This window comes from Homarus americanus, unplaced genomic scaffold, assembly GCF_018991925.1.
Source record: "Homarus americanus isolate GMGI-L3 unplaced genomic scaffold, GMGI_Hamer_2.0 scaffold32583, whole genome shotgun sequence".
Classification (NCBI taxonomy): Eukaryota; Metazoa; Arthropoda; class Malacostraca; order Decapoda; family Nephropidae; genus Homarus; species Homarus americanus.
The window spans coordinates 12,983,818-13,000,674 of NW_024713129.1; the positions used below are offsets into that span (position 1 = coordinate 12,983,818).

The window sequence follows — 16,857 nt, forward strand, 5'->3', positions numbered from 1 at the left end:
TTGTAACTCGAGTATATCGATTCCCGGGCCAACCAACCATCGGATGACGATGACGTCATAAAGTTGCTAATCGAAATTTGTTATGTTATCTATCAATATATTTACTCAAACACAAACAATTTTGTTTATATAAAATGAAATAATATACTATTTCACTATAATTTACCGTATCAAGTATATGTAAAGCTTGGTAAGAAATCAAAATTTAATAAAAATCTTTTGAACTAATGGCAATGACTATATGACGTCAGAGCACAACAAGTATGGCGGTCACAGTGTGGTAAATATGTGGAGGGAATTGATCATTGTGTAGTGAGTTCTCTTATAAACAGTCTCCATGGTGATCAAAATGAAGAACAGAGTTGCAGGGACGATTATTAGGTCTCGTCGCATCGTAAAAGAAGGGATGGTGGTGAGTATAGAGGAGTGTAATGTATGTTAACGTGGTGACAGCTTGCCTTAGGTTATGTCCTCTATGCCGTGTGCAGGGTGGAGATATGTACCCGGTCCTGTGGTATAGTGTAGTGTGGTAGGAATATCCACTAAAGGTCCTGAATAGAAAGTTCTGAGATGGAAACGTTTTTATTTCTTAGAATCCTTGGGTAAAAATAGCGGTGTAGAGCATTTTAATGACCTAATCATTACACTGTTCTCTATTATATTCAGTGGGTATTATATAAACCTACAAGGATATATTCACCTTTTTCACTCTACTTGTTTTTTTTTATTAAATTGATTCACTAGATTTTGTAGTACTGCATAAAACAGAATATTATTACACCTAAACATTACTTAAATACTGTAGAGAACTTTTTCATGTGAATAAATGGGAATTTGAATTCGGTAATGGTATTAAGAATCACATTTAAAGTGTATGTAAGAAAAAATGAGGTCTCCCATTGTCGACAGTCAGCGACGTATGTGTGACCACGACATCAAATCATTTATGAAAGATGACAGTAAAGATGTAGCAAAAGGAGTCTGCAATAATGTTTGAGAATTTCTCATGAAATTTTGCTTTGCTTTGTTTATTATTCACTGAACTTGTATGAAACATTAACACGTAGGATTTCTCCGATGTTTAACAAATATCATAATGTCTTTTGTAGTGTGGGAGAAACCTATCTGTCTTACTTGGTGTGAATGGAATGTTGGTTTGTCTCATTTATACCAGTCACAATTCTAACCATCTACCAAGGTGTACAGTATAGAGTACAGTATATTGTTCTTGATCAGTCACCCAGTCCCACATAAGGATCTCAGTGGAAGTGAGATAATTTTAACTTTCTCGGGTCAACGTATGGTTCATCACCTTTTGTGTACCTGCTCTGTCTGTGTATAGCTGTACTTGCTGAGCTAAAGCAAACTATTCTGGTGATTTTATTGAATGAGTACAGTACCTGTCTATCAGTATATTTCGTATGAAATACATATATTTTTCCTAATTATAATATACAGTAAATGTATTTAGCTGTATGAGTTGAATGGAAGATCTTTGAAAGAAACTTCTACTCATATAATTATAGGGTACTTTTAATGCGAGTTTTAATGCATAGGGTGGGAATTTAAGGAAATTTGACTGTAAATTTAATTAAAAAATGGCAGGCAAGTACTGTACCAGTAGGTCATTGCTTCTTGTGCCTTCAAAGTAACAAAACGTCATTTAGCTCTTAGACTTTTAGTTGAAATGAACTACTGAATGACACACAGTGCTGTACACTCAATTCTGACTCTGGCTCATTCATGCCAAAATCAGACACAATTCAGTGATGTCTTCTTAATGACCGTGGATATTCGTCCGGCTCATTCAGGTGATACTCATATGGCACACGCAGACAAATAAATCCTAGACTCTAACCTAACCAACACTGTAAGATGGTCCCACTAAAGACAGGAATTACACATCAATCTCTGACAGCCATCCTATGATATTTTTTGTACATATCCAACATGACAAATATCACCTAGGATTTATCTATCATCCGAGAGTCACTTGCCTGGTAATGCTTCACGAGTATCCTGTTGTGTGCGGAAGTCATGACCTACACACCATTTATATACCAGTACCAACGCCTTTATACATTTTTAACTCTGTTTTGGTTAGTTACCTGACGAATTATCCCAAAACACATTATGTTGATGAAGCCTCACCGGTGCATGAAAAGATGGAGGGCATTACTCCTCAGCCATACTGACAACTGAGAGATTCATGCAATGTTAAAGTTTATTGTTAGTAAAATTATAGTTTCGGTCATCCCTGTATTTAGACATCCAAACTAATCTCGTCTAACTTAACCTGACTAACGTAACCCAACCATCCTAACCTAACCCTAAGATTCCCTGGATGACCGAAACAATAATAATACCGTATTGTTAAAGCAATCATTAACAAAGGCTGTGTAATAACAGTAGATATATAATGACAATTCCAAAAAGTACAGTAAGTCCTCATTTAACGTTGCCCCTGACAACGCTGTTTCATTATACCGTCGCTACTCTTTAAATACCCATGATTCCGACAACGTCCCGACCGATTCGTTATAACGTCATCACCCAACACGGACTACTGTACTTTGTATGGTGCATCACCCTCTCTCATCTTCGCGCACTACGCTCTCCTGCGGAGTATCACAGCGTCCCCAGTCTTTGTTAGACTTCCACAGCCTACGTGCATGCTCAAGTGTTTTTGCTCTAAATACTGTACTGTAACCATTCAAAATGGATTCCAAGCGCCCATCAAGTGTTAGTGATGAAGAAGCAACGCAAGACCATTAGCCTTACTCTGAAGATGGAGGTTTTAAACCCTCGAGTCTCAGTGACTCCCCACCCTCCTCCTCTCCACTACCCACCACACACTCCTCCACCTTTGCCCACCAATGAGTCCAATACAAAATGATTTAGTTTATTTATCTTTTGGGATGTGTAATATGTATTTTCTAAAAAAATTCCATTGACTTGATGTACTGTGCAGTATATGTAATATTTTATGGGGCAAAGGGAGGCTGGGGAACATAACTAGTGTACAGTACTTTATCTATTTTGTTATGGGGAAAATTGATAACATGAACGTTTCCATTTATGTTGTGCTTTTCAAAAACGTAACCACGACGTTAAATGAGGACTTGGTGTAATACTAATTATCACAGATTTTTATGAGAAATTAGCGTGAATTTATTAAACTGGATACACAAGAAGATATGACAAATTATTTTCTTGCTGTGTGAAATGTATGAAGACTTAGGATAAATTGTGTTTTTATGTAAGATTATGTTGCCAGTGAATCATAACCACAAGATAAATAAAGATTCCAAGGAAAATCCCTTTTTTTTTTTAACTTGGCACCGACTCTATACTAATTTTATCCAGGAACCAAACTAACTTAAACCATTCATTTTTTTAATTTAGCTTAGGTGAGGTTGCTTAAGAATCATTAAATTCTCGGCCATTGCGAAAGACAATGTGATTAGATTCGTCTAACGCTTAGCTTCATCTTTTTTTTTTTTTTATTTAGGTTAGGTTAGCTTAGTATGGTTTGTGTCACCATTTATCAATGATTTAATGCCATAGTCTCAGAGTATTGAATGTCAATAATCATCACCTGCTGTTCTTATTCATGTAGTACAGTATATACTGTACTGAACTGTGCTGTATACCGGGTATAGAAATTTAATGAGCCTTAATTATTGGGCTACAACACTTGCACTTATTTATGTCTACCTGGCACAGGTGTTGCTATGTCAGGCATTTGGAGGCAGGGAACTAGTCAGTGACTCAGTGTCATCATCAAGACATGAAATACCCTTGATTGGTACGCTCTGAGCACGTTGTTGCTTGTTCTAGTAATACACAGTCTTTAAATATGGCAAACTTTGTTTTTATTATTGTTCATTTTGGAAAGGTAACACAGTAACCTATTTATTCTTTTGTGAGACGGGTCTCAATATTCAGGTTGTAGTCCCTGAGATCTTTCTTAGAAGCCTTTTCACAATACAATACAGTATCAAATGTCTTTTCTCCTAAGAGATGCACTCTCCTGTCCTGTGGAATAACTTTAGGGGTGACCACTTAGCTTTAGCACTACAGAACTGTAATAGTACATATAAAACATTGTAGAGCAATGTACTGTACAATGATGTTTCACACAGGGGTCTAGATGGCCGAGATGCTCAACTGTGTTGTGTGTGGCAAGCTGCGACATGCACCTACTGATCACATGGTTAATAGCAGACGATCCCTCCTGTTAATGGATTTTACTGGGATGGTCCGCTAATTGAAAGACTTTCATACCGGACAAAAAAGTATGGTGCAATCCTTGGAAATTCGTTCCCATTCCCGGAATTTCATTGGATGCTCAAAAAACAATTTCCGGCTATTGGAGAGTTCTGGGGGTCAAACATTCCAGCTAATGGAGAGATTACACTGCTGTTGTGTATACATAAAGTTGTAGTTACCTCGATTTGCAAAAACTCTATTTACAATTTAATTTATTTTATGATGGTACGTGCAGTATAGTTTATAATTTACACCTTTTTATATATTAAGTATACCATAGATTATTTTAACATTATATTAAATATTTTACATGTGGGAGGGAGGGGGTGAAAGCATGAAATTACCCATCGTATCCAGAGAAAATGAGCGTAGCGGGTACTTAAGAGGCGGTCGCACTAGTCATTGAAACCACTTAGTCCAGTTATAGTACTGGTGTTTTGCCCAGCCGTCCAATGATATTGGCGGGTTTGGGAGGTGATAAGATCATGTTGAGCGTGGCAAAAAGATGACAGCCATTGGTAAAGTTTTTGGAGTATCTCGGTCAACTGTGGCAACTATTAAACATATTACCTGTACAGTATGTAGTTGTGTTTTTCCATAAATTGTTGCCTTTTATATTTTCATGTATATGCGGTTATTTAAGTTATTACAAAGTGTTATTTTATTACTGTATACTGTATGCAGGATTTTTATTTTGCATTATTTTTTGTACTGTACCTCCCAATTTATAATGTGTAAATCACTGGATAAATACAATTTAGTTTATGCTTAATAGACTTATGGTTACGTTTTCAGAATTATAGCCCTGTCATAAATCATAGTACAGTTCAGCATAGTATACATACTTTTATCTCTACTGTTGATGTCCGAGAGAAATTGAACTGAAAACAGTAATAAAATAATTTCGTGACTACTGTAAAGTGTTTTAGGATATTGTAAAGTGAAAAGACTGAATAGTACAGGTACTCTAATGTTATCGTTGATATTTATAATAAATTACAGATATTGTACTAGTGTATTGTATTGATGGTAATGAATGTGTTAAGTTCAAAATCAGAAAGGGATTATCCAGTAGATTTTGTTCATACTGTACAGAGGTAATATAAATTTGAACCTGAATCCAATTTTAATACTGTAATAGCAAGAAGAAATAAAATTGAATAGGCTTCAGATTTGAGAGTACAGTATTTAGAGGACTGTATTGGTGATGTTTTGTGTAGAGTTAGACTGATATGGTTCAGGTTTGTGGAGAAAATGGAGGAGATCAACTGAGTCAATACATGTATGAGTTTGAACTTGAGGGGAGGAGAGGGTGGGGTAGGTAAAGACTGATAAAGTGAGAGATTGTAAGAAAATGACATCAAGAGATAAGAACCTGGTGAAAGAGGCTGCAAGAGACATAATAGTGTGGTGAACTGCCGTCAGATAATCACGGCTTAACCACGCAAGTGTGGTAAGTGGCCGTAAAATGGTGATGATGAGGATGATAACTCGCCCCTTCCCAATTTAAGAGGAATATCCAGTTCAGATGGTGTGAAAGTTGACTCCTCACGTGGTAACATGGTAAAGCAGACCACTAATGATAAATTTTGAAGTTTTTAATGTTAACACCAGTCTTCTGAGCATGATATTTTCCAAGCATAGGATACAAGAAAACTTTTTTTTAACAGTGAATTCCAAATATATTGTAGTACCTGAAACAGGCTATCATAAGTTACAAGATACATTACTGTACCTTTAAAAGAATTAATCAAAGATAGTACCCTAGCCATCTTCCACCCTCAAAAATCCTGCAGTAGCTGTCCACCTCCACCACCCGAAAGATGACTCACCTGTTGCCTGTCCCTCTACCTCATCACCATTGTAAACACCTGTCGTTCATCTGCACTTATTTAATTTTTGGAAGCAGAAACAAGGAAGGTAGTTTAAGTTCAGAAGTAATACTTTATTCTTTATTACATTTTTATTCATTTTATATTGTTATTGGCTGTACAGCGGTAACACGCATAACTCTCACCAATATGTCAAGGGTTCGAGCCTCGGCCCGGACACACGTGAGAAGGGCATTATCCAGTGTGACCCTACCAAACATCACAGGTTTCCCGGTTCTCTGTTTCCTCCTGTACTAACACTGGATAGACCGCCCGAACGGATAGTAAGCTGATAAGTGGCGAATATAATATAACAACATAATGTGTACATTACAGTACTTTTACTGTATATGCAACATAAGAAACAAAACGTGAAAAAAACGAAAACAGATAAAAGTAGGTTATGAAATGACAAGCTATGTGATCAGTTTATGACTTTATAAATATAGAGACAGGTTATGTAAAGTAGACATGAAAGCTTAGCTGAACATGAAACACATTCTCAAGAAGTTTTCCCAAAGGTAAAAGACGAACGTGATCCACAAATATGAAATGCAGTGTACACCTCCGTCAAAAATATTTTGACTTGTATCAGAGGAAGAAGAATTGAACCAAAAGTTTTCTCAAGTTAAATTGGAGTCATTGAATTGCAGAAACTTCTTCCATTTCATTCAATTCCCATGGAGGATTGACATTCTCAACCAAGGCCAGACACCCTGGACCCAACTCAAAGAATATTAGAAGCATTGCCCCAGTGGTGAAGAAACATTAAATCAGCAGTATTTTAAGCATTCAAACACCTCTTCAACTTAACATAATCTCTCAGAAAATAGGGGAGAAAGTTTGTTAGTTTGTTAAAAGAAGAATGATTCTTGTCAGTGGAAAGCCTTCCAGTTCTTGACAGCTCCATGTGGACCTAATTATCTCAAATTCTGACTGGGTGAGAACCATAAACTTAGGTCGTTCCTTGCTCAAAGTAGGTGGAGATTCTGTGTTCTGTGGTCATCATTAGATTTATAAACTTCATACTATTTTTCCAAGGTCACTTAATTTTACTACAAATGAAAGTGTGTTTAACTTAGGCTCTGGGTCACTCCATGTAGAATACGTATCTTGTTTGAGAAAGAACATTACATACAGGTGTCCCCTTTTCTTCCCTACCTGTGTGGTATGTACAGTATACCTGGCTCATGACCTCGGAGATAATTTGGCTCAACTTGTCAAAGTGAAAAACCATATTGTGTGTTGATTATTGTGGCTGTGGTTACCCATGGGTTCTTCTTTCCTGGAGGCTTAAAGAGCACCGGTACATCTTATTTAAGTTAGGTGTGTTTCAGTTTGGTTGGTTCATTTTGCCTGTTTTGCTAGAAGTTAGGGGGCTCTCTCTGTACTGAATAAAGTCATCTGGTGTTAGCTGAATGAGATAGTAAAAGTGGCATCCAATAGTGAAAGAGTTAAATATATGTGAAAGAAAACCATGGAAATACCAGAATGCTCTACTGTGCTGTTATGTTTCTTGATCTGGATGTGGGTTACTCTTGAGGGTAGGAACAACAGAAGTCTCTAGGATAGCTAAGTTAGATGTGCAAGAAGGGTGAATTATTACAGAATTACCTTGTTTGCGTCAAGGGCCATTGGCATCGTTCTAGTAAATGTTCTTTGATTATTTTTCTGAAGATTTGTGAGGCATGTTACTATGCTTATTATTTTTCTTTGTGTCTTGGTAAGATTCTCCAGGTGGCTGTTGTATTTTTTCTTGTGAATACAGTTGTGGGGAATTCTGAATGTGATGGGACACAAATTAGATTCCTTTATACATACATGTGGAGAATTCATACACATCCGAACACATTGAGAATTCCTTGTAGGACCAAAGTACAGTATTGGCAAGTACAGTCATCCAGCAGGGTGACTGGCAGCTGTTCACTTGTAATTTACAGATAGGGATTTTGTGATAGAAAGTGAAAACGGACAGTATTGTTTTGTCAGCTTCTTCATCCAAGTTCACATCTATTCTACAGTTTAGAGTTACATAATTAAGTTGTTGAGTTTACTGGAAAGGAATGTTTTGTGCATATGTTACTTTGGATAATATGTTTGTGACCAGTATTACAACTGTCGCTTGATATGTAGCCAGACACCCTCAGTCACATTCAGATCCAGGGACTGTGTTGTCTGTGATGTACGGTACACTACAAGTACTATTGTTCTCCTGGGTGTAGTACAGTACAGTATATAGCCTGAGTCTTATTAACTGGGGTATAATAATCTATCATGTATACACTATTCCCTCATATCCTTATATCTTTTGCCAGTAGTATACATTTAATTACAGTTTGTGTATGGTACAGTACAGGACTTTATATTTTTTATTAGCTGAATACAGTATAATGTTTTATTTTTTTTCACAAGAAGTAATAACCACAGGTTCTCTCATGCAGGGGGTGTAAATTAAGCATATTATGGGATGGAAAACAGTGTCTGTGTCATCTTGAGAAACATAGTGACTTGCAAAGTCTTATGCCAGTGCTGCACAATTGTAGTTTTAACTCTTATCCTCAGGTGTGATGCCTCTGACACACACAGCCACATGTTCTTGCATTTTAATATCTGTAAGCTACAAATACACTCCCATCTACTCTTTAATGTACTACTGTATATTATTACTTGGTGTTTGACTGATTTTTGCACAGGTGAAGGAGGGGCTCTTTTTTTTCTGAAAGTCAACTCCTGGTTCTGTTGAGGAATTTACCGTGACATCAAAAATAGTATCAGTAGATATCCTCTCCTTGCATTACCCCAGTATTCATTTGTGTATATTCAGTTGGAGAAGAGGACTCAATTCTTTTCCTGGTTGAATATACAATACGTACTTGTGTTTTTTTCTATATTATCCGATTGATAAAACAAGGTGTAATATACAGTATACTTGGTTCAGGAATGTTTGTCAGGATAGGTTGATTGGGCCATCTCCTATTAACTTTGGAAACAATAGAGAGTGATGAAAATTCCCCATTTGTTTGTGGAGCTGTCATGGTACTGTTGGTTCACTGTGTACTGTAGTGGGTCTCATTATTAGCTGCATATCCTTTGAGTATTTAATTTTTGCATTATATTTATACAGTACTGTATATTTATTCAACTACTGTATATTCTTCTTCTTATTTTTTTTTAATTTTTACTCTGCTACTACTGTCCATGCAAGGGGTTGTTGGCGCGACTCTATTCCCCAATCCGTGCAGCGCAGTATATGCCCTACAATGTCCATCCTACCCAGGTTTGATTATACAGTACTGTAGTATTAAAAAGTGTCCAGAATTGTAGCTGCTATACTTTACTCCCCTAGTGAGCACCCTCTGAGGGGGGTGACCATGGCAAAAAGTTTTTTGGCTGCTTTATTTTATCTTTATTGCAGACTCTCTTCCCCATATTTCCTCCCTCAACATCTTCTTGAAATATTTGTTGTTCTTCCCCTGATGTAGGCTGTGTATCACTTCAGTCTTATTAGTTGTAGAATACTTTACCTGCACCAATGTAGCTATCCTTCTACTTCATAAATTATCACCACTTGTACATAAATTATCACCACTTGTATTTAGTTTATGCATATATACCTCACCTTCTCTGAATCCTGTTCTTCACCTCTCCTGCAGTTGGGGATTCATGGCTTACTTCCATCCAAGGTAAATCTTATATATTCCTACTAAGCCTGTGGTGTTGAGCTTGAACTTATCCATTGATTATTCTGAATACCACCTTCCCATTCTAACCACAGTATTACCCGAAGAGGAAGACCTTTAGGCAAAGGTCACCACTCAAGACTGAAGGGTACCAAGTGTTGGTGTTCACATTAGCTCTGCTCAATACACATACATACTGTACTGCTGCATGTCCATTTGCCATATTGAAATCTCTAGGCCACCTTATGACAAATTGAAGGCATCTGGTGTGACCACACTGTTTTCTTTGACCACACATTCTCATGTTTTATTTTCATAGTAAGGCTCAAGTTGCTTGTACTAGAAGTGTGTTGTAAGTGTAGGTTGCTGGTAGAGTATGTGGGTTTTGCAGTGGCAACACTCTCCTACTGTGGCGAACAGATACAGGGATTTTTAATGACTGGACTGTGTAATACTGAGGATAAATGATTTATTGTGAAACACTGTAATAATCATGGGGCTTATTCCTGACTGAGGTATGGTTTTATCTCAGGGGTGTGAACCTGCAAGGAATATTCACTGGTACAGTAATGGTTATGTCATGCACCTTTGTACTATGGACAGGAAGATAAGGGAATCCATTAAGGGGTTGGTGAGCAGTCATTTTTATTAGAAGCTTATGATGGAAAAGGGAATTCCTTCCTTTAACGCACAAACACACACCATGTTGGCTCCAAATTTAGTCAGCTGTTTCAGTTGATCTCGAATGCTAAGTTCTGTCAATTGCAGCACATGGGAGCCCACCGCATACACACTTTCTCACTTTTGGCCTCTCTCAGTTATTTGTCAGTTTTTAAGAAGATTTAGGTTTTGGGACTGATCTTCTCCCTAATTAGCCTGTAAAAAATTTTAAACATGCACAGGAGACGCTAATGCCTATGTCCAATGCATTTACGTGTTTTAACGTAGTGATTAGTTAACTATTGTACTACAGTTTATTAACTCTTCATATTTTGCTTCATGGGCTGATTTTTTTATAATTAATACATCTTGAAATTCAGTACAGTATTTGGTTCAACACATTGGCCAAATGTAGACTTGAGACAAAAGTTAAAGCTGACCAGAGTTCACAATTGTTTTATTTCATTGATAATTCTCAGAACTGTATTCTGGATTATAAAATTTCAGATACAAGAGGTTGTTCTATATAATTTATGAAAATTATATAAACCAATGAGTAAAAAAATTATGAATTAGTAAATTTTAATAATGTTTTCCGGTTTATAAACACCCAGGTGGACGCTGCATGGTTTTGGTCAGTCAGCACTACCTTTAAGAACTAATGGATCAGTGTACAGGATTGGAAAGTGTCTGTGTGGCATATTATTAGTTGTGTCATATCAAGTCTTTTATAAGATTTTTTTGGATCTTCCAACTGGTCACCAGAGTGAACAGCTGTATTTTGGGGGGGGGGGGGTCCTTCCTCTTTGTAAGGAAGGAGAATTTGTGTCATGTTGGCCAGTCTGATATCTATTGTGAGGCTTTAGGAGAGTTTTCATCATGCAGCAAAGAGTAAGTCACAGGTTGCTCTTTGTTCCTCAATAGCACTCATCACGAGGAGCATCCACAAGACTTGACTCCAAAGGTAGAAAGAAGGAGTTTGAAGAATGGAAATGTTTTCTGTACAGGAGCGGAGGCTTTATGAGTGCTTACTTATTGTTGAAGTTCTGTCTCATTCTACTCCTTTGCATTGAATAATCACTTTACCTGTCTCTTGAGATAATAAGGTGTGTTTTGCAGGTCATTGTGCACCTTCTTGGGGGCAGTTGGTGTTGCGACAGGAAGTTGAACCATATAGATATTAGGAATAATGCTTTTAGACCATCATTATAGTGGTAAAGGGAATACAGTACAGAACTTTACTTAGGAGTGCTACAGCCCAGGGAGGGAGTAATCTGGCTTACTATATATTTATTAATATTATTATTTTTAATTTTTTGGGCGTACAGTATATGGCAAACTTAAGGTTGTTTAGATCCGTAATATATACAGGTATTGCAAATTCGTAAAATAATTTGATAGTACTGCACTGAGGTTACAATTTTTGTAGAGTGATGAAAAATGCAGTCAGTGCACAACATCATGTATATTTTTCTTATATATACACTGTATACAGTATATACATTTTCTGAAGGTTTTGTGTCAAGCATGGCTCCAAGAAGCAGTGCATGAAAATTTTGTAGTGCTTACTGCTCTCTAGTGCTGTTATGGTGGAGGTACTGTACTGTGTGATTGAAGTATTCTCTCTCCCACGATCAATTTTGTTTTAAATCATTAAATGTAACTTTGATCTTGTTATTTTTGTATTGCTGAAATAAAACCCAAAAGTTATTTCGTGTACTGTACTGTAAGATGACCTGAAATTTTGAATGAAAATTGGAATTTGCAAATACTGTATTGTACTGTCTAATTAAATGTGTTATCCCTTGAAACTACCATTGAAGTTTTAATAATGGAAGTGAATGCTTTTTTGTGTAATATTTTGTAATTGTCATGTAACTGTTGGTTGGTGAAGTGATTGTTTAAGGTGCAGGCAGTGCTGTTAAAGGTGAAGTGCTCTAAGCAGCAACGTACAGTATTCTGTGCCAGTTGTATTGAGGGATTTTGTCGATACTGCCGCCACAGTTGTTCATTATCCTCTTCTTATCTTTCACATTTCCTTCCTGCTTCTCCCGACATTCTATCGCCTCCACCTCCAGTCCTCGTATATTCCTTAGGTTGCTTAGTAGGAGTTTTAAGCCAGAGATAAAGTGGTCCAGTCGTAAGGGTTTGTGCTTTCTCGTAGATGAACGAAAGTGGTGATCATCAAATACACTAATGACAAATAAAGAAATACATACGGTGAGGTGGTTGTGTGTGGTAAGTAACATACCACACACAACCACCTCACACGACCCTGGTAAAGGAAACTGATTCTGTACCTGTAATGACAAATGCCTCTGCTAAATTCTATGAAACTTCTAAAAAATTGTACTGTATTGTCTATGATTTGAAACGTGAAGAAAATGGGAATTATATAGAACTGTCAAAATACGGTAGAATTGAGTAAATACAAATGCTGTCCTCCACTCCTGTGTTAAATTCAGGGATGGTATATATATTTTTTAGTATTAAAGGTGAATAGTAGTACTGTACTGTACAGTTAAAAGTTGTTACATTCCAGACATTCCATCTTAGTCGGTTTTGTGAAATTGCGGGATGATGATGATAATCCTCCTCAAAATTGTAGAGGAAGTCAGTGAAGACCAGACTATATACTGTAGAATTCTAAAGTATGCTAATGTCATTCTACAAGAAATTAATCTCTATTGTTATTTTAGAAGGAAAGGAAATACAGACTGAAAGGAATAAGCATAAAACTTAAGACGCTTGTTGTGCGGAGAGGAAGCAGTCACAACATGGTAACGACACACACACACACACACACACACACACACACACACACACACACACACACACAGTATACCCATTAAAGTTAATCCCATCTTATACTCTTACAATTGAAAGAACTGTTCACAAACATAATGGGTGACGAAATCCTCCCAGGTAACGTTTTTTGGTTCTACAGTTAGGTTTGGCTCGTGGGTTATTTTGTACGTACGAATATGTATGTGTATTGCGTACCGTAAATTAGTGAACACTGAAGTAAGAGGTACTGTACATATACTGTACTGGTGTGTGCTGTGTCGTCGTACTCACCTGCTGTGACGACACCAGGTGGTGGCGGAGGCGTGCACACATGGATTCGCCAGTGATAATACTCCCTGATTGTTGGATGACCACGTAGTGTGCTTGTGATTGGTGCTGTATATTGAAGTGCTCTCACATCGATGTGGTGTTACGCACTGGTCAGGTAGTAATTAGTGTACGACATTCAAAGTGTTAATATGGTCAGTGCGATAAAACAGCTGATCTGCAGTTTCAGTTCTAGTGCTTAGTTGCTAATTGGCGTATTAAGGTTTTGGGTACTGTTAATTCGTGGGCGTGAGTGAAGTCGGAGACAGCCGCGTCGGAAGTGGTTACAACGTTGCTCCATCAATACCTCGTACAAATGGTGAGGGTCCTCAATGAGTCACCAACCGTGTTTACAACCCGTCACTCCTTGATTTATCTCATTGCTGTTTCTTCTTCCCTCATCTTCAAAGTTTTCCTTTCCTTGGATGGTTGACAATATAACCGTAGATATTCTCGGGGAAGTATTTTTTTTCCGGAGTTCTGGCGTGTAGTCTGCCATGAGCACGTCTGGAAGATGGGACCCACTTGGAGAAGAATGTGCAAGAGAGCAAGTTTGTCTCCTTACCCTTCTGGCTCCTGCTGTAGAGTGCGGAGGAGGAGGAGACTGGTCAAGAAGACGATAGTTGTGTGTTTGAGTAAGGTAAGAGACACATTGTTTTGTGTAAACATATGTGGGAGGGAAGTGTGTGGGTTATGGTATGAAATGTAAGGTTGAGTGTGTGTTGAGGGTAAGGAACATATTATTATTACTATTATGGTGAATGAGAAAACAAATATATTAATCGTTTAAGGTTAAAGTATTAGTAGTAGCCCAAATAATAATAATAATAGAAACACTTATGATAAAAACAAAAATAAAAAATAATTATCCGAGAAGTTAAACATGAGGCCGGGAGCAAGTTAAAACAGCACTGCTCCAGAGCTGAAAACGAACGTCACTTTTTTACGAGGGAGCTCGCCAAGTCTGAAAAACTCCACCACGAGATGAATATTGTCGAGGTGTTTACAAGTCTGTATGTGGTAAAGATTTAAAGCCATAAATATTGCTGTTGCTCTATCTGGTATTATCACATACAAGCTTAATTACGTAAAGTTGTTTTTAAGGTAAGAGCCTCAGAACTGGGAAGAGAAGAGGGGGGGAGGAGGTCGGTTATGTACAGGTTACGTGAGAAAGATGATGTGAGAAGATGATGTGGTTAAGAGTGACTATAATGTGTTTTAAGAGGGTGGAAATGTAGGAAGGAGGAAGAATATATGTTATATGGAAGAATAACTGATTGAGGTTAGTTATAGAAATGTATATGGTGAGGAGAATATTAATATTTGTCAAGGAGAGATGTTAAGTGGTGGTAGTTGTCGTCTTGGCAGGGGAGGGTGACTATACATCGAAGCTTGAGAAACACACCAGCTGTGTATCAGACGGCCCTGGGACCAGCCGCTTGATTACCACCCTGTTTTAGCTCGGCATTTATTTTAGGATAAACAAATAGTTATATATATATAAGACTGACATAGTATTGTATTAGTTTTTATTATTATTACTGTACTTATATTCATTATTTTTCCGTGGCAATAACGCGCCACTGAATATAATCTGATAGTTTGGCCCAGCTGTTTACATAATGAAGACAAGATACCATAGTACACTTTAGTTAATCGTGGACAATATTTGGTACTGCACCGCGTAACACAAGTTTATCTGAACCGTGCATGAAGAGGGTTTATAGACGTGAACAAAAAAAAAATCCTGTTAAGATGATAAAGAATACTGAAGAACTCTTATGTAAATTTCTTATCTGTTCTGGTAAGCGGTCGGCCAGTGACCTGACAGTTGTTCCATCATTTGTGGGAATTACGCCATGAAAAACATTAATTACATATTCAAAGTACTTGTTCGTGTATGTATTATGTATCGTATTTTTGTTGTTTTTGTATATACTATAAGATGTTAGGTCAGATATACTGTACACTCAGTTCGTGTGGTTGATGGTGAGTGATTCATCTTGATTTGCTGGTGGAGGTGAAGGCCAGTGTAGTGTGTGTGTGTGTGTGTGTGTGTGTGTGTAGTAGTAGTGATAGTGGCAGTAGTGGTGACCCTTCTCATACACATGCAGCCAGCCACAAGTATAACACCCACTCACCCGCCTGCGTGCCTGTGTTATGTCAAGCTGGCGGCGGCGGCGGCTCAATACCCCACATCCTGCTCTTGGACCTCACACACACAACTCCTACTACTCCTTATGTATATTTTTTGTTCATGCCTCCACACCATAGGATATAGGTACAGGTTGAAAGGTAGAGAGGTTAGGGTCAGTCTATATGTGTTTTTTTATATTTGTCTGAATAGTTTGTTGTTTTCACTCACTGTTTTAGGAAATAATATAAGAAGGAAACTGGGAATATGAGTGGGAGTGAAGGCAACTGGAGCGACGAATGAAGGAAATTGTGGAGTTTGGCACATGTGTAGATATAAAGAGCAGGTGTAGATATAAAGAGCAGGTGTAGATAGAAAGAGCAGGTGTGGATATAAAGAGCGGACGTAGAAGCACAGGTGTAATAATTGCTTTACCTGGTAGACGATATAGTATAATTGACGAGTCCAGTCTGTGTTGTAGACCGCCCGAGGGGGGGTGAGGGTCCTCCCCGCCTCCGTCATGGTGTTGATGATGCAGTCACTGATTCACTGCATGGCTGGCTGTGAAGGCTGGCTTCTGCTCTTGGTCGGTGGTGGTGGTGGTAATGGTGCTGATTTTGGGTAGTTGTGCTGGTGGTACTGGTAATGATGATAATAGTGAAGGGAGTAATGGTGGTAGTAATAATCGTGGTGATGGTGGTAGTAGCAGTGGTGGTGACGGTGGTGGTTAGTGTTACACATTCTTGTTTATTGTACAGTCTCTCTCTCTCTCTCTCTCTCTCTCTCTCTCTCTCTCTCTCTCTCTCTGGCGGCGCTGCTGTGATATTGTTAACGATTTTGCAGATTTTCTTCTTCGTCCTGTTCTTTTACCTATACCGTGGCGTTGGATGATGTGACGTTGGATAATGTGGCGCTGGGTGGTGTGGCGGTGACTTTTTTTCTGTTTTTCTTCTTTTTCTCAGGTGTGGACGAGGTTGCGCCATCTTATATCCGGGAGGGGGAGGGGGTGTGAGGTGGGAGAGGAGGAGGAGGGTGAGGGTGTAAGGGTGGGAGAGGGTGAGGTGTAAGGTGGGGAGAGGAGGAGGAGGGTGAGGGTGTAAGGGGGGGAGGAGGAGGGGTGAGGGTG

General features: G+C 38.1%; 1 protein-coding gene across 2 annotated transcripts in view; it reads left to right on the forward strand.

Moving 5' to 3' along the window:
- Positions 1-236: 236 nt before the first annotated feature.
- LOC121867461 (hippocampus abundant transcript 1 protein-like) overlaps positions 237-16,857 on the forward strand; it is a 133,263-nt gene continuing 116,642 nt past the window's right edge. The window contains exon 1 of one of the 2 annotated variants that reach the window (XM_042367373.1): positions 237-412. In XM_042367373.1, the coding sequence (XP_042223307.1) occupies positions 338-412 (75 nt within the window). In that variant the 5' untranslated portion in view covers positions 237-337. Of the gene's footprint in view, positions 413-14,096; positions 14,238-16,857 lie in introns of those variants that run through there. The other variant, XM_042367383.1, reaches the window with a different exon arrangement.